We start from the raw sequence: 18,680 nt of genomic DNA on the forward strand, positions 1-18,680 counted from the left end.
AAGCTATTCGCTTTTGAATTTAGCATCAATGCGACCTCAATACTGGAAAATGTAGCTAAACTAACAGCTGCTATTGCCAACACTGAGTATGTTAGTCACATGACTCATCTATGATAGATAGTTCATGCAATTCATTAATTATCCTTGATTGTGCAAGCATTGACTGATGTGGTATTCTCAGGTTCATGTTGTCATCATGAAATGGCTGTTGTTGTTCTTTAAAGTTTGGACTTGCTGGTATGGTCGCATTCATAGTGCTGAATACTCCTGTCTGCTTAGACCCATTAATCTGTGCTGTGGTCATCAACCTCATCAGGGACAAATTCTCAGTTACGATTTTTTTCCTTCCCTGGCTTCTGATTTCCTGAACACTGTGGAATTGTGTTTAGTATCAGAGGTGGCGTTTGAGTTTTACTGCAATGGAGCATCTGGCTTGTTATTCCAGAGGAGATACAGAGGTATAAACAGCTAGCAGTTAGCGGCTAACCGGAGCCCAAACCGAGGCCCACAAGACCTGTCTAAATATATGCCTGCTTAAGTAAAAAGTGTGAAAATTTTTATCTTTAATTATGGAAACGTGGTTCTGTTATGTAGAAGGTGTCTTTGCTGGCTAGCAGACTGAAAGCTGCGTGAACTGTCATGGACCCAAGCTGTGTTTAATGAGCTGGTCCACTTACAGCATTTCGGGATCCCACTGTGTCTCCATCAATTCCTTTCACAGCATCATCCCTCCCCATGAAGAGGGCGGTCTCACATCTCTCACAGTATCTCTCTTCAGTTTGCTTTGCCACCCTCGATAAGCTCCATTCCTCGCTCCTGTCTTTTCTCCTTGTCTCCCTCTCCACCTGTAATTAATCCCCCTCGTTCCTGCTTCAGAGCTAGGCCCTTCTCCGGTGCTGGGCTCGCCGCGTTTGACGATGCCTCGCCTACTGTATGCTGTTAATAAGGTGTGAAAGTTCAAAGCAGGCTTGAGGGGAAAATTGTGGTCACGCTCCAAGTGAGTTTTTCCTCCTTCCTTTTTCCTAAGTGATTGAAACACCTGTTTCAAATGCTAATGTCCCTGGAGAGGAGCCTGGCTGGGAAACATGCTCGCATATATGAAAATGACGCCTTTTTAAATGATAATTAAGCATAAGCATTAATAAACCACAATGAGTATTTTAGCGTGAGGTTATGGGTGAGTTTTCTCCTTCCGCAGAAAGTGGGCGTTTGAAGTAGGTTTTTTTTTGCTACATGCCGGAAATTGTGGATCTTAGAGGCGATTTTGGTGTGGAGTGACCTGATGTGTGAAGGTCACCAGGGGTCAAATCAGAACCAGAGAGGAGGAGGAGCCCAGTCAGATACAGAGTTGGGGGGTGGTGGTCCTGAATAAGCTACTCTGTAGATTTTAGCTTATCATATGTATTTGTGATCACAGTCCTAAAGATGCAATATGTTCCTGTCTCGGCATGTTGTCTTACCAATTTACAAAATAATGCTAAATAAACTTTAAGAGTTATTTTTATTTGATGTGGGCGTTATACCCAGCTAATAGGGAACATTCCCCATACTTAATGGTATTTAAATAGTATTTAAAGTATTAGCATTTATTACGTGGCATGGTGGTGCAGTGTTTAGCACTGTTGGCTCACACCTCTGAGAGCCGGGTTCGAGTCTCCGCCTGGATCACATGTGTGTGGAGTTTGCATGTTCTCCCCATGTCGTCGTGGGGTTTCCTCCGGGTACTCCGGCTTCCCCCCCCAGTTCAAAGACATGCTGAGGCTACTTGGAGTTACTAAATTGCCTGTAGGAGGGGTGAATGGTGTGTGAGTGTGCCCTGCGATGGGTTGGCCCCCCATCCTGGGCTGTTCCCTCCCTCGTGCCCATTGCTTCCAGGGTAGGATCCGGACCCCCCGCAACCCAGTAGGATAAGTGGTTTGGAAAATGGATGGATGGATAGTATTCATTATTATTAGTATTTAACCTAATAGTACAGTATTTAAAGTTCTTCTTTAAAGTTGGCAGAGAAGGTTCTTACTGTAACGTTAATGGAGCATTATTTCCACCTTTTACATTTTAATATTCTGTTAATATTGGCGCAATAATAGTTCCAGAACATTCATCCTTTTCTGTAACCGCTTATCCTATTCAGGGTCGTGGGGGGGGTCCGGAACGTATCCCAGAGGCTATGGGTAAAAGGCAGGGAACAACCCAGGATGAGGCGTCAACACATCGCAGGACACAATCTCTCTCTCTCTTTCAGACACACACACACACACCTACGGGCAATTTGGTAACTCCAATCAACCTCAGCATGTTTTTAGCCTGGGGGGGAAACCAGAGAACCCAGAGGAAACCCACGACCATATGGGGAAGACATGCAACCTCCACACACATGGAATCCCAGCGGAAATTCAAACGCAGGTCCCAGAGGTGTGAGCTAACTGTTGCACCACCGTGCCGTCCTGAGTGAACATCCTTTTAGCATAATGTTGAAAAATATTGTGTTATAATAAAACCATTTTATTATTTTTTTTATGCGTATACTGTACTGTAATGCACCAGTCAGCCTTGAACCTGCTGCCCTAAAAAACCATTTATTGGTTTTTATAGTATAATTCTTTGTTATTGTTGTTGAAGTGGTGGGATAAGATTCTGTGAACATCAGGAAAACTGGACACTTTCAATGTTTCCATACCTTAATCGTAATGTTCAGGAAACATTCCTAGAATGAAAAATTGTTACCTGGGTACATATCGCGTGGTTAAATAATACTTAAATTTTTTTGTGAATGAAACTTAAAACTGCATCAAAAACACTTTTACTACATGTAATATTCTTGCTTATTTATTCATAATGTCCCCATGAAAATATATTAAAATATAAAGTTATTCATGGATTGCTTCTTACACTTCTAGCAGTCTAGCTAGTAAGTGAGGATTTGGCACCAGTACAGTAAGTGAAATGAGTCAAAATATGGAAAAATTGGACAGAACTCTAGGCGTCATGTGGGCATATCTCATCCACTCAAGAGATGAATGTCTGGTCGAAGCTACTAATGAAAATTAGCATTAAAGCTGACGGATAAAGCATCACTCCTAGAAAGACCCTCATTTCTATAGCTGTCAGGGGAGAGAGACAAAACTATGGCCCCCCTGCTGCTCGAAATAACTCTTATAAAATCTGATGAAGAATAACATTTGTGTCCTTAGTCTCGTTCCTTGACGACGGTAAGAAGCTTCCATTCCGGCACTGGCTGTCCGCCTTGATTCCCAATGGATCATGGTGACCTAGGTTACGGTGTTTCCTTGGAAACGGTCCGGTAAAGGACTCGCAAAATGAGACCTGTCACCTTAAACACTCAGTAACTCGACCTTCATCCTCTTTCATCTGAAATTGGAGCAAATCACTGAATATCTGGGTGTTTTTTTTTTGTTACAAAAAAGTCACATTAACAAACTAAAAACAGAAAACGAGGCACGTTGCCTCGCTGGTTATTCATGCATATGCACTTCAGGTGACTCTGTACTGGGCTGGTCTTTTTATTCCGAGCGGGTTTCCTGGCAGGTCTTCCGCTGGGTTTTTTCTTCTCCTTATTCTTAAGCCCTTCCCATCTCCTTGGGCCAGTAGCTACATCATCGCCCTGCCCCGGGCCTCTCCTCCAGTCCCTCCTGCTCTTGGCCGTCCTTTTTCCTGCTGCATAGGTGCCTTACCCCAGCTTCCCTTGGGTGAGGACCTGTTGGCCAGGTCCCCTCCTCGCAGGCCAGCTCTGTGAAGCCTTTCAGATGTTGACCGGTGCTCATATCCAGAGCCGTTGTAGCTCCTCCCGGGCCATCTCTGGCACTGTGGTGCTATCCCTTCCCCATTACTGCTTTTCTTCTGCCTCAGGCACACAGTTTGAACAGATCCCCCAAGCCTTACTGAACGTGAGCTTATGGACCCATCATGTTCTGCACTTTTCATCTACACCGTTGTATATTGTTATATATTTTCACAGAAGATGTTTTTTATTCGAAGCAGCTGTCGGCACAGCAGCTGGAGACGTATCTCAAAGCCCGGCTAGGAGGCGCCATGTCAACTGCTGGATCCTGAGGACCAGTGGAAGGTATTTTTGTTTCCAACTCTGCAGGAAGACACATGTTCCTCTGTTCTGAGGACCTGGGCCCAGTCAGAGGTTCAGGGACTATAAAGTGACAGTGAAGCTCCCAGCTATAAACAGTCTGCAGCCTCAACTCCAACGCAGCATGGCACTGCAAGTCGGCTGGATTCGTCATTATTAACCGCCTCATTATTAATCTACTGCTTACTGTCTAATTCCCAAATAAACACTGGAAGCTTTGTGAAGCTGAGGCTGTATAGGATCCTCCGATAACAATTTTAATTGTGTTTGTTCTTTTTAATTCAATCGTCATTCTTCTTAAGTGCCGTCTCAGCCTTAGAGGATATTGAATCATCATGCTGTAACACTTTAGTTTTTCTCGATTAAAATCCCCGGCTTTCGCAGTTGGTAAATCCGGCCACCGTGGCTCATTAGTCTCCAGTCTTTGGCCTGAATGCACTTCGCTGTGGTGGAGCCGGATGAAAATGCAGTCGGTTTAGCTTGGCTTGTCACCCCTCCGCAGACAGTGTTACAGTTCTGCGCGATCGCACAGGGACAAAGCCAGCATCACTGATTAGTCTCGATTTGTGGGTCTTGCAGCATGAGGGAAGTCTTTGCAACACTCTTGTGATGGCAGGGATGCTTGTTTGTCTGGCCCAGCCCACTTACTTCTGAACTCCTTCCCGGCCTGTGGGACTGTGCTTGGGGAAGTCGACCTCAAAGACAGGCCACCAATGGTGCTGCGGAATTTTATGACGATACATCCGACTGGCTCGACATGGTGTAATGCAGTAAAGATGCCCATGGTCAGGTCAGCAGTGGAGGAAGGTACTAGTCACTGCAAAGGAGACCTCTCAGCTGCCCGCCAATAATGTCAGTCCACTGGCAGGACACCCCCCCCTCGGCACAGCTGTACCCCCCTTTCACAATATATTGGACATGCCTCTTGAAAACGGGAAGCAAGTGGACAGGGGGTGAAATTCGTGCCCCAGCCTTGATTGTATCGAAATCCCCAGAGAGGTTCACCGTTTGGAGACGTGAGATCCAAAGACAAGAAGGTAATGATGCAGGATTTCTGACAAAACCAGAAGCTCCAGCAAAGTTTTGTGCCAATTATAAGTAGATTTTCTACAAGTCGTCAAAGTCAGATTTAGAAGAGGATGTGTTTCCCTTAATGGATTTTATATGAATGATATTTATCATTGAGCGTCCCACAAGATTCAGATCCACGTCTCACTTTGGAGCAGGCTTTCCTTGAGAAAGTAGTTGTAGAAGAACTAATTATCATTTCTCTTATCTCCTACATATGTCCTAATTCACAAATTCTGTTTCTATGGCAATTTTACAAGGTACAAATTTTTTAACTTGCCACAGAAGCCACCTCAACTGAATGTAAAGACCTTTCGATGCTGTTAGAGGCTTTTTTCAAATTTTGAGTGTTTCTATTAACGATTTACATCTTCAAAATGCACAAAATGTAGGTCAGTGGAAACGCCACTCGTGTTAAAATGCATGACCGAGTGCAGTGAAACTGCATGTGAAATGGCGCATTAAGAATTCCTTGTACACTTCATCATATGCATGCGTTACCATATATGCGCATAGAAAAAGCACAGTTCCAGTCTGAGCTCTTATGAATTTTAAATTAAAAATAGTTTCAATCTATTTTGAGGAATAAATATTTCTCAGCCCAAGCACCACAGCGGCGTCTCGAGTTGAAAGTAATTTTTTTGGTATCTTAGCAACCAGACAGTGACGTATGCAAAACATATATTGAAGGCACCTTTGAAAAAAAAAATTTACTTCCTCTGAGGCAGGGCAAGTAAGCAGACCTTTCAACACATATACATGCACAAAACCCAGAGCTCATAAAATTGACTTTTTAATGGATGATTGTGTTTGCTTTCTTAAGATTGTAAGAAATATGTAAGGATTATTATTATTCGCTGAAATAAACTGAGACGTTTCCTGAGAAAATGACACAGAAGGTGTCTAGAAATGTATCCTGGTTCATAGAAGGAGATGTTTGAAGTGGGAAAGTGAAGTTTGGTTTTAGAGAAAAGCTTTTACAGAGTGTGCATCTCAGCAGGTTAGGAGGTTGTGCTTGTGATCGGAAGGTCGTCCTTTTGGCAGAGGGGCTCTACCATTGGGCCCCTGGGCGAGGCCCTTAGCCCCCAGTAAATGGCTGACCCTGTTACCTCAGTTAAATGTCGCTTTGGATGAAAGTTTCTGCTAAATAACTAAATGACATGATGGACAGTCATATAAATCACAGCTGGAAGACCAGAGAGAAGTCCAAGCTGGAGGAAACACAACTGGATCAGGCTTACCTTCAGGTCCACTGATTCTGGGTTGTGAACCTCCCACCCGATGAATGGCGAGGAGGTGGGGGGGGGGGGTCAAAGGACTGTGGACACTGACCCAAGGCAAATGCCCTTTGAATATCTTAATTTGCTTACTCAGCTAACCTCTTACCGAAAAGCTGAAAGAGGAAGCAAACATTGATTTGTTTTCTGCATTTAAAAAAAGAAAGAAACTGAAAGAATGTAGATATTTGATCTGTTTCTGGCTCTTGGTGGTGTGGGTTAAGGATTGTTTGTTACAATAAGAAGGAAACAGGAGAAAATCACCATAATCTGAGTACTTAAGGTGAGCATGTGTGTGGTCGTGCTGCTTTGGTTCTTAGTGCGTCAGCATTTTCCATACAGTTCCAGAACAGCCCTGTGCTCGGCGAGGCTGATCGCAGAGCCCTCACCCCCAAGCAAAACTCAGGATATCTGTATGTGTATGGGTTTATTGTGAATTGATTCATCTTTGCTGGTAACGTCCTAACTACAGAGCACAACTTCACTGCGTTCAATCTGACTGCCTGTTTTAGATCTCTACTAATAAAAACCTGTTATTTTGAAGTTGTGGAGACATTTTTTCGCCACAAGGGGACTCAGTGCAAACAAAAACTAAAATGCCAAAAGTCTTGTATTTTGTTTGGTTACTTATGATTAAGGTTACGGCTAGGTAGGGGTTAAGGGTGTCATGTTGGGATTAGAGTTTTCCCCATAGAAATGAATGGAGAGTACCCACAAAGATAGGAGTATATGAATTGTGTGTGTGTGTGTGTGTGTGTGTGTGTGTGTGTGTGTGTGTGTGTGTGTGTGTGTGTGTGTGTGTGTGTGTGTGTGTTTCCGTGTCCATCCTATAGCACTGAGAATCACCTGTCTAGTGCTTTTGTTTCTCTGCAGGTGTATGAGCAGGGCACCAACATGGAGCAGTTTGTGACTCGCTTCCTGTTGAAGGAGTCAGCCAATCAGATCCAGTCCCTGCTGAACTCAGTGGAGAGTGCTGTGGATGCCATTGATGAACAACACGGCCAGTCAGAGTGAGCTTTACATCCAAGCTAGGTGGTCCTGTCGTGTTCAGGTTACTTTGTTGGGAAGAATATTGATAGACAAAACATGTTCATTTTGGTGGATGATATATGACAATAAAATCTGTGGATTTATGGTAAATAACAAGGCTCAGCTTGTAGGAACTTGGACAGCAACCAGAATAAACAGCCAAGAGCAAAAAGGAAAACATTTACCGCTTCGAGGAACTCTTTACCCAGTACTGAATATCACAAACAGAATCCCGTCTCTCTGCTCTGTACCTGATCTTTGGACATCTGCAGTCTTTTTCTTAAATCTGAGAGTCATATATTTTTGTTTGCTATACTAATCATATTGTTTCGTTTTTTTTAACCTTAGTTTTCCCAATAAGATTTTTCACGGTTAACCTTTGCCCTTTCCCTCTTAGGCCAAGCCTGGCAGGAGCACGTGCCCCAAGCTCCCACTTAGTGCCAGATTGCCCCCAGAATGACAGAGTCAACACTAAGGACACCTTGAGGACTATTGGCCCCTATTCAGGTGAGACCCTCCTCTAGCGAGGGCTTGTCCTGGGGGATGCTGTGTGGCTCGGTGGGTTTGGCCTCTGTGCTTGTGAGTAGATGGCTGCTAATTTGAATCCCATCCTCAGCATAGTGGCCATGCCTCCATTGGGCCCCTGAGCAAGGATATTATTCCCTTGAAAAATGGCTGAGCTGGCACTGCGTTTGGTACCTCTGGTTGGCCCCTGTTTCCCTGGTGAACTTCTGGGAGGAACTCAGCCCGCTGGGATTGTTCAACATCATCCTGTGTCCATTGGAGCAATTCATTCTTAATCAATTTTCTTCTGCCTCTTGTCTTTCATTAATAAGAAAATACATAGAAATATCCCTCTTTCAAATGGAAATGCTAATGTCTAAGTTTTTAATTAGAGAAAGAAAGACTTCATTCTGCAGCAGGAGATGTGCTCCCAGCTACAATTTCACAGTTTAACCAGGGCTGTGCTTCAGAGTGCTTCCCCATGATGTCACTGCTTGTTTTCCATTCCATTCTGCCCCGTGTTCTTCTTCTGTTCCTCCCTGTGCCATTTCTTCTCTATCCTGATTGGGAGATCCATTCGCTATTCCCTCCCACCATTTCACACCAGCCTATCGCATCTAAATTCCAAATTGCACAATTACAGGAAGTCAGTTGCTGTCAGCTGATGATTGGTTTAAGGTGTGACTGTGGTGACATAGTGAACCATTGCTGTTCTGGCATCAGCGTGGTCACATGATATGTACACATGTGCTCTTAGCAAAGCCTCCATCTATCGAGCCACTAGAAAACCTGAAACTCCGCCCTTCTCCCTCCTTCCTAATTCTTCCTTGTTGCCTTGCTGCCCACTGATTGTCTAATTGGGCCGAACCAATATTCATGGGTCCCTCCAGCATGATTCCGAACCCCAACAAGCCTGCATTGGCGCAGATAAATTAGCCACTGACGTGTGTTCGCTAAAGCTCTGGCTGACGCTGGCCTTGCTGTGCTTTACGTCCTTTTACACAGGGCAGTAATCTTCTGCACACTGACCCTTACAGTGAAGGACAAGACATCCTTAGCCTACCAGGCAAAGAAATTGTAATTACTAAAAAGGGGGTTAAATGAGGCACTTTCGTCCTCGCAGGTTCATTTTAACTGGCCTGTTGCTATAGTGATATTGCTGTTGTACTTCTAAAGCCTTCGTTTAGTGCCAATACATAGGAGGTGCCCATCTTCACTACAGGCCCCAGCAATGGTTGAATGTGGCCGTCGGGTCCAGCCTCCATGAGCATCCCTGGTGTCCTGTTGCATACCTGCGGCTGACATGCTATTTGTCCATCCCCTGGCAGGGTCTGCTGAGGTGAAGAAGGAGAGTCTGGAAGCGCAGGTCAACCGCCTGGCAGAGCTGATTGGACGGCTGGAGAGCAAGGTATGATGTCAGATACATGTCAACCTCAGCATCATGGGAAACTGCACTCACTCATTTTTTTTAATAAATTGATTTTTTTTGTCCGGGTTTTATTTGTGGGAACATCATCCTTATCCCAGCAGCACCTGTGTTCAGATGACAAGACCGTCAGCTCATCTGAAATGACATTGATGGATGGATGAGCTGGGCACCAACATGGAGCAGTTTGTGACTCGTTTCCTGTTGATGGATGGATTCCTGTTAATCACAATAATTAGTGCCGGGTTTATGTAAATACAATGAAATGCCATTAAGTTTGGGAGCTGAGCAGAAAATTAAATGTGAGAATCACTCATCTCTGACAGTTCCAGATCTTCTGCTCTACAATCTACAGTGATGGCCAACCTCATCAGCTGGATGACACTTCACTGATTCCTCACAGAAACATGTCATTTAGCAGAGAATTTCCTCGACAGCTTCATTGCTGCTTGTCATTCCATAGCACGTTTACTCTGTACATTCGTTGTCTTGCATGCTATGAAGTATCTCTTTCAATAACCCAAATCTTGATGTCTTTTCATTCAGGACACCAGTTGTTGTGGTTTCCTCTGACAAAGTTGACAGAATATACCCATAGTAACGTGTAATCCGTAACCCCCGATACCTGGTCTGTTTGTCCAAATATATTTTAAACCTGCCAAGCTCCAGGTGTCTGTAAATATGTCTGTCTGAGAGCTGAGAAATGTAGTGAGATACTGAAGTTCTTAGTCTCTGGCCATAAAAGTATCAACATTTTCTAAATCAGAAAGTGTCACATGTTTGGGGGGATTGTGTTGGTAAGACTTCATTGGCATCTGAGCTTTCAAACAGCGTGTGCCATATAGGAAAGGAGTGAACACTGTGTTAGTTTAAGAGACTGAGGAACTATAGAGGAGCACAGGGTACTGGCCTCTGCAGCGACCCCTGGGACCAGGTCTGAGTTTCCAGATCTAAATATTTAGACAACAAGCCCCCCACCCCCCACCCCACCCAGTCCATTTCTGATCTGCAATATGACCCGTTTCTGTGTACATCACGGCTGCTTTCGGGAGTCAGACCTGCACACCTGATTGTGTCCCATGCGGTTTCATTTTTCACGCGGCATCAGCGACAGACGCAGGGAGACAAACCACCAGGTCAACCTTAGTGCTCAGGCTTCCCCTCCGTTACCCAGCTCTGCCTTCATGTCCGTATGTCTCGCTCAGTTGCACTGGGACACACTTTGGACACGGTAGAAGGAAGACCAGCCATGGCGTTGTCCAATTTATTCTGTTTTTTTGTGAGGCATGAAGCCGTAGATTTCAGTATGAAGGAGTGCCGTCCTTAACCAAACGTGGCATCATATGCCTATAAAACTGACAAGCAGATGCAGAGAGGGGCTGTAGCAGAAGCCCAGCTTCCAGTCAAATCACATTACCTTCTTTGTCACATCAATCACCTTCACATCACTTGCTTCTTGCTGTAGGTGAGTGAAAAAATGTGTGCAAAGGCAAAAAGAAACAGCTAATGCATTCGTAATGCATTCATAATGCGTTCATAAGCAGCATGTAAGAATACCTTAACATCCTAACATATCTTTACAGCTTTAATGCCCATTACTAAATAATAAACATTATAATTGTACAATAGTATGATTATGAATGCATTATTATGGTCCACTGTATGTTACACGAATGCATTATAAAGGTATTATGAAGGTGCAGTTAATGTAAAGCATTACCCATTACAGTAATAATACATAGTGTACAAATAAGCATTACATAAATTCCTACTGTTAGATACTGTAACAGTCCTGTGTTAGCTTACTGGTGCTGTTAAGTATACAATAATTCCGCATTTGTAGGTTTGAGAATGAAGCAGTTTTGGTGTTTTAGTTTGGTGATGGTAAGATGCTGGTAAAATACTAAAGGCCCATTTAATAGCGTGTGCTGTACCACAAGCATGCACCATGTCTGTGTGTGGCTCCATATCGAGAGGTTTTATCTTTACGGGGGGGAAGCTTATTTAATGAAGGGAATTGGACGCGCAAGACATGGGGGTGGAGATTATACAGATTAAACAGCACGGGGGCTTTCATTTCCTGCTGAGGGGTACGCGGTACCATTCCTTTAAGAAGGAGCTCTGGGGTTAGATGTGATTCCATTGTTCTGGAAAGAGGGATTTAACTGGGGATGAAGGAGGGAAGTTTGCTGAGTGGAAACTGGTAATGGTGACTTTGAGAGATGCTGGGGGGGGGGGTGGCTCAGCAGGGGAGGACACTGTGCCTATGAAGGTTCATATGGTGGAGTGATTTCACCACTTGGACCGATCGCTCCCAGTACTGTATAACTCTGCTTTCTCAAAAAGCGTAAAATAAATAAAATGTAAATGCAGTCTCAGATGCATGTCTCGATGGCAGAGACACGCAAGGGGGCAGAGACGCTTTCCAAAACCTCCACAGAGGTGTCCCTTGAGGAACGGATGCAGACCGCTGTTGAGTTACTGTCCTCGCAGAAGCTCCCTGCAGACCCTCCTTAGCGCTGATCCAAGCCTGGAAGCCTGAGCTGCTGGTCCTCACCATCACCAGGGCTCATGCATGAGTCCAATGTTCTGCTTCGGTTCCAAACCCAGATCCTTCACGTTCACTTATACACCCAGAGAAATTACATTAAAGATTAATAATAATGAAACACTTTTCATTAAAATGAATAATGTTTTATTGCAGCCAATTAACTGGTCATTCATAATATCATGCAACAGACAGCATGTTACAGTTTACCTGGGTGATATTAACACACGCTTATCCTGACAGCTCCTCGGAATGGAAACAAGTCACTCTTTGGCAAGTCTGACTCAATCTTGAGTCAAAACATTGGAAGTCCTAGTCAAGTCTCAAGTCCTATGCCAAGTAGCTTCAGTCCCTATCTATGTCAGTTTTTTTTACCTTTAGTGATTAAAACTTGCTGCAGCAAAAACCTGCCACAGAACGTTGTAGGTTAAATCTTTCACAGGCAAAGTCTCCAGTCTGTCACAGTACTCCTCACACAGTTTTTATGACCATGTATATGCAGAGAGTGATGCATCTTTCAAACAAACTATCTCAGGAGACCAAGCATTCAGCCAACTGAAAATGCAGGCAGCAGAGAATAACTAATGATGAAATTAACGTTATGACATCCCGAGGGGGACTATAACCTCAAGACTTCTCAAATCCATGTTGGGTCCAAGTCTCAAGTCATAGGGTCAAAGTCAGGTCCAAGTCTCGAGTCATTTGCCCTCAAGTCCAAGTTGAGTCCAAGTTTTTTTATCAGGTTTGCCGAGTCAAATCACAAGTCATCAAATTTGTGACTTGAGTCCAAGTCGAGTTATTAGTCAATGAATCGACTCCCCACCTTTGACAGCTACTAAGAAAATTAAATCCTGAACAATTTCTGGAGATCTGACATGCATTTTGGGAGGGATATCTCTCAGTACCACCAGCTCCCTCACACTGTGTGGTGTGTGAAGGCCTTGTGAGGACTTAGGGTTCCTTTAGGAAAAAACTTTTTTATTAATAAACCATTTGAACTTTTGAAAGTGGTTTTGACCAGGATAGAAGACAGTGAATGGAGTAAATGTCGTTCGGTCCACATTGTGAGGGTTAGGGGCTCAAGTCCCCTGGATTCTGCAATACCACGTGCAATTTTCTGTGCCCCTTGGTTACCGAGTGGAGCGAAGTGAAAAGATATCAGAATTGCAAAATACAAAGATCACTGCGTGCTATAATACAAGAGACTGTCGTAAACATGCTTAGTGCCCTCCAAACCAGTATTGTACATACATTTTATGCATTTATGATTTGCTAAACTTTTCATGTGTCGTCTGCGGTTTTCACTAAACTCACAAAAACGCCAAAACAATGACTAGGAAAGTCGCAGTGCAGAAGGACTAAGATCATCATTTGAGCAACATCAGTTGCACTCTCAAATCCTAGTGTGTGGTTTTAACTGAGAATTCACTCTGCTGATGTCGTGGGAGTGGTATGTTAGCCCGTTTCCCATAAAGTAAGTAATAATGGCGAACTATAAGCTCAGTTGTCCTATTGTTTGTTATTGCAGACGGTGTGGTTTGACCTGCAGCAAAGGCTGTCAGACACCGACTGCACACCCAGCGCAGTAAGTAGCATCCGTTGCTAAAGGGCCTAAGGTCGTACCATCGAAATGACTGGTGTGCAATTACAACCATAAACATGTCACAAGTTCATTCATGTGCAATAGTGACACTCGTGGTCCTGGATGGAACTGCAATTTTCCAGTTAATCAGAAAGCCTGCTGAATTAGAAAAGTGCATCAGCACGAATGTTCGCATCTTAAAAACATAACCATGTGTTACGGAGCGAATTACAGACCTCAAACCTCAGATGACACAGAATATCAGCACGAATCACGGAGGCAGTAGTGAGCTTTTGGTCTGTTAATTGCCTCTAGAAAATCTAGTGCATAGAATTTTTAGACCACTTGCTTCCAAAATATGCCAGATGATCTGAGCTGATGCGTCAGAAAGTTTATCTGTCCCGCATGACATGTATAAGCATGACGAAGTCTTGCATCATGCTTCACTGCTGTCCTTGTATGGGAGCATAATGGATTACAAGGCCCAGTGTTTCTGAGACAGAGGACGAATCTGATCCCCTCACCAAGATCATCAAGCACACCCCCCTCCCCAATCCCCATGCACGCAGACACACAGACACATGGTTCTGTGCTGTCCGGTGCACATAGACACACAGGTCTGCAGTCAATTCTTTGCTTGTAAGAAGTCTGTCAGTTCTGTCTTCTAAATGAAGATTTGAATGGGATAGAAACTCAGATTTTAATTAGCATTCCTATTGAATCTGGGTTGAGAAAGGGGCTTATTCACAGCAGCAATTAGTCTGCATAACATTTTCTCTTTCACTGAAGATGACAATATAAAGGGAAAGGACAGTTGGATATTAAAAGGCAGGGCAGTGGAAACATCTCCTCAGAGCCTGTTCATCTGAATTATGGTTTTACTACGGTTTCCAGACAAATATCTGTGTGGTGGGAGGGCAAAAGGTCACTGATTAGTCAGTGTTGGTTCATCCAGTGGTCTCTGACTAGCACTGGGATCTGATTGGTCATCTGATTGGCAGCCCGGTCTGCAGTCTGTTTTCATATTTGTGGTGCCTTATAATGGGTGCTGTCCTCCTTTCTCTGTCCACTGTCCTCCTTGTCTTTTCTTTAAACAGTCCCTTCACCTGGTCCGTCAGGAGATGGTTGTCTCTCAGCAGCAACTATCAAACTTCTGTGAAGCTCTGAAGCAATACTTGAAGATCCTGTCTGCAGAGAAAGACTGCTTCCAGTGAGTGTAGCCGTCCATTTGTCTGTGTGTGAGTGTGTGATTCTTGCTGTCTGTCTGACAGCATCACTGCTTGGCTCTCTGTCTGTCTATCTGTCTGTTTGTGAGTTTGTGGCTCCCCCCGTCTGTCTGACAGTATCAGAACCTGGCTGTCCATCTGTCTGTTTATGGCTTCCCCTGTCTATCTGACAGACTTCATGCTCGGCTATCTGTCTGTCTGTCTCTCTGTCTGTCTGTCTGTCTGTGGCTTCCCCTGTCTATCTGACAGACTTCATGCTCGGCTGTCTGTCTCTCTGTCTATCTGTCTGTCTGTCTGTGTATCTGACAGAACCGGTGCTCGGCTGGCTGTCTATCTGTCTATCTGTGCATGTGTTGCTCCCCTTGTCTGTCTGACAGATACAGTGTGGACTGTACATAAGCTGCATTCTGCTGATGTTCCTGGATGGTTAAGTCCCTGTGAAAACACTGCCACCCAATGGCAGATGTGGAAACAACTGGGGAACTCTCTTATAGGGAGGGAATCCCCTAAGACCAAAACTGTTTCTTAATTTCAACAAAATAAACTTAAAGGTATCTGAGTACATCCTTAATAAAGATGGTGGGTCTGGCTTTTTTGTAAGTGAAGTGGGTGAGAGGAGAATGGCGGTGTTCCGTTGAGCAGGAGGGCGGGGTGCGGAGGGACACCCCCACGAGAAGCACACTGTTACTCACGGGACCTCCTCACCTTTACTCACTCACTGTGCAAATTTCATGCTTGTATTGGCTTTATAAGGTTATTTACACACAACGCAAAGCGCTTGTGCCCTACAATTTGCCTCACCACTATTAACACGTCCGCATGTTTATAAATTGCATCATTATTATTCTTTTAATTTCTATTTGATTTTTATTAATATTTATTATCTCGTGCGTTTGTCTTGATTGCATGCTTAAGAAATTCCATGTTATACTTGGTGAATAAAACGATTCTGAGTTTGATTCTCAATAAACAAACACGCTCACTTATGAAAAAGGATGATTCCCTCCCCTCCCAGCAAGCGGCGTTTCCTACAGAGGAGGGGTGTGGCCGTCCTCTTATGGCATGCCGTGCAATTTCCTGGCATAGGTTGAGTCCACTTAGCTCCTCAGAGGGGGAGATTATAAACGCAAAGCCATTCTCAGTGATTACGTTCATTCTGTGGCGCGTCTCCAAAACCCTCCAGGATGATTGTGTCCCTCTTCACAAGGAGGGCCACAGAGCGGCTTGAGAATGAAAAGCAGATCTCAGCTGAGCTCTTCACGAGAGACTCTGTAATGAAATCGACGTCGTTCGGGCGTCACTTGAATTTAACAAAATGTCATTTTAGGATTTTTATAAGATGAGGGGAAACAAAAAAAAAAACCATCCGGAATGTTTCCAAGAACAATGACATGAATCAGGCGTTACAGACGCTGCATGTACCATGGAGCAGTATAGAACGTAAAAAGCACATCGATATGTCTGATTCATTTGTGACCTGTGATTTCCACCTTTACATGTCAACCTCGAACAATAACTCCTCGCTCACCTTCAGTCAGTTCTTTATGTAGCGCTTTATGTAGTCTTCCTCCTGCAGAGACTGAGACTGCCATTCGAGTTCTTGTCAGTTTAGGCTTCCAGTGATATTAGCCCCGTCGCCTTTCGGGGAGCAAGGTTGACTTCTCCCTCTCTGAGCCTCTGTTCTCCCCTCTTTTCCCTGCCCCCCCCCTCAGTGTCACGGCTGTGAGGCTGCCAGACGGCTTGTCCTTTGTTGTGTACGAGTTCTGGGAAGGAGCAGAAGAATGGAAAAGGTAACACAGACATGTTTTTAAAGCGGGGTGACCCTCAGCTGCCAGACACCGCAGGACCCCCCACCCTCACCCCGGCGTGCCACCCACCCACGGCCAACCTTTGCTGTAGAAAAGTTCCGAACCTGTCTGTTTTTCCTTAATTTAATTTTTTCATGTCATGTGTGAGTACTGTGTGTTTTTAAAACTCATTAGCACTGTTTAGTAGAGGTGGAAAATCCAGGACCAGAAAGTAAAATTCCAGACCAAGGTTTTGTTTCAACCAATCAGTTTAGTCCTCTGTAACTGTGACTCCTTATACTCAGCTGGTTGGGTGAAGCAAAATCTTGGTCTGGATTTGTACTTTCTGGACCTGAACTTCCCACCACTGCTGGTTACTTGTCTGCATTATGTACTGTCTGTCATTTCATCTTGTTTTGCACTATTTCTTTTCAGTTTGCAGCCACTTTGCCTACCTTGATTCACTATGCTAAAGAATTTCCATCCAGGATGAATAAAGCTAAGAAAATAGTTAAGATCGATCTTACATTTAACTGAATGTTTCATGCATTCTTTGACATGCATATACCTGATGTCGTTTACATATACATTGATTATTAACTGTGTTTTTCAATACAAGTCAAAGCAGCAACAACGCTTAAAGCAAACAGGTTAATTCCATTTACAGTATTTATCAGACTCCAAAGTGAGACAGATATCACAAGCAGGATTGCCATCACTAAATCAGGAGAATTTACTCTCGGTGTCTTCAAAGCATCCGCTGGTTCCTGTGGGCAGTGTTTGACATCCTGATTGGCCTATGGTCCTCACAGCCGTCCTGTCCCCCCCCCAGACACCTCCAGAGCAGTACCTGCAAGGCCTTCCAGCACATGAAGGTGGACACGCTGTGCCAGCCAGAGGCCGTGAGCACTGTCGCCGTGCCAGGTGAAATGCCCCCCCAACATGGTCCAGTCTGTATTCAGCTGACCTGCTAGTGCTCAGGCTCCGTTGTTATCCTGAGTGTGATGTCCTCATTTCCTGCTGTGGCTGGGCTCCAGTGTGTCTCTGACCCTCCTCTCCTCCTCCAGCCGCCTGGTGCTCCTTCAGCAGGGACTGACGTGGCTGAGCTGCCCTGCCCACAACCCGCTGTAGTTGGTACCCCCTTTTTTATCCTTTATTTATTTATTCTCCCGTCTCCTGTCATGACTTGGCATTCAAACACCGCTCGACACCCTGCTGCGGCAGACTGAAGGAAAACGGCATCCACCATCCCTCCCTTGTGCTGCTCCATGCCCAAACAGGCAGACCAGAAGCTTCTGCCAAGCCCAGCCCTCTCACCATGCTAACGCAACCCACTCTATTATCATAGCGTGCATTAATAAGTCATTTCAGAGCACATTTTGAAATCTATTAAAGACAGTAATTTGCCATATCTGCCCCCAAGTAGCATAGTTTGTTCAGGATGTCTTGGAACACTGCCTGAGCGCTAATGGTCAGACCTCAGCACTGCCCCCTAGTGGCAGCACATTATAGAGGGACTCATTCAGTCTTTAGGTCAACATCTAGGGGTTGCATGTTCCTCTGCCCAGGTTCTCAAATGAAACTGAGCAGCACCTAGTTTTTCAAATTGTTTCCTCCACATTCTGCTTTTACGCAAGAAAGTATTTCAGATTCACAGAATTCGACAAAGGAAAAAAGATCTTAAGAAAGATTTATTTAAAATCCAGCCCTGGGGCCTGGAACCAACAGCTGTTTACACCTGCAGTCATGCAGCAGGGAGCATGACAGCCAGCTCAATAATACCTCCACAGTCAGGGCCTTGCATGCCGTATGAAACCGTTTAGGCTACGCTGAGGGAGTTTCCTAGGATCTGCTCTAGGTAACAGGGAGCAGAAAACAACACATTGGACTTTGGACGCAAGTTTTTATTGCGTGCAAACTGATGTGCACCAACATGGCTGCTGTATACATCGGTGCAGCCTTTGCTTACCAAGCTCTGCATGATCATAAGAACCTTAACTCACTCGTAGTGGAATATAGTCGTTCTTTTCATGTATTTTTTTTTTTTAAAAAAAAAACAAAAATTAAACGGTATGAAGTGAAATGTGATTTGAATAACTGTTTACTGGATTAATAGAATTTCATATGATGATGT

The 18,680-nt window shown here is 44.4% G+C and overlaps 1 protein-coding gene across 1 annotated transcript in view; it reads left to right on the forward strand.

Moving 5' to 3' along the window:
• LOC125704161 (N-terminal EF-hand calcium-binding protein 2-like) overlaps window positions 1–18,559 on the forward strand; it is a 37,537-nt gene extending 18,978 nt beyond the window's left edge. The window contains exons 6-13 of the mRNA XM_048969510.1: window positions 7,318–7,454; window positions 7,871–7,980; window positions 9,306–9,385; window positions 13,480–13,536; window positions 14,631–14,743; window positions 16,472–16,549; window positions 17,379–17,470; window positions 17,614–18,559. Coding sequence (XP_048825467.1) covers window positions 7,318–7,454; window positions 7,871–7,980; window positions 9,306–9,385; window positions 13,480–13,536; window positions 14,631–14,743; window positions 16,472–16,549; window positions 17,379–17,470; window positions 17,614–17,642 — 696 coding nt within the window. The 3' untranslated portion in view covers window positions 17,643–18,559. The remainder of the gene's footprint in view (window positions 1–7,317; window positions 7,455–7,870; window positions 7,981–9,305; window positions 9,386–13,479; window positions 13,537–14,630; window positions 14,744–16,471; window positions 16,550–17,378; window positions 17,471–17,613) is intronic.
• Window positions 18,560–18,680: the final 121 nt, after the last annotated feature.

This window comes from Brienomyrus brachyistius, chromosome 11, assembly GCF_023856365.1.
Source record: "Brienomyrus brachyistius isolate T26 chromosome 11, BBRACH_0.4, whole genome shotgun sequence".
In the NCBI taxonomy this organism is placed as follows: Eukaryota; Metazoa; Chordata; class Actinopteri; order Osteoglossiformes; family Mormyridae; genus Brienomyrus; species Brienomyrus brachyistius.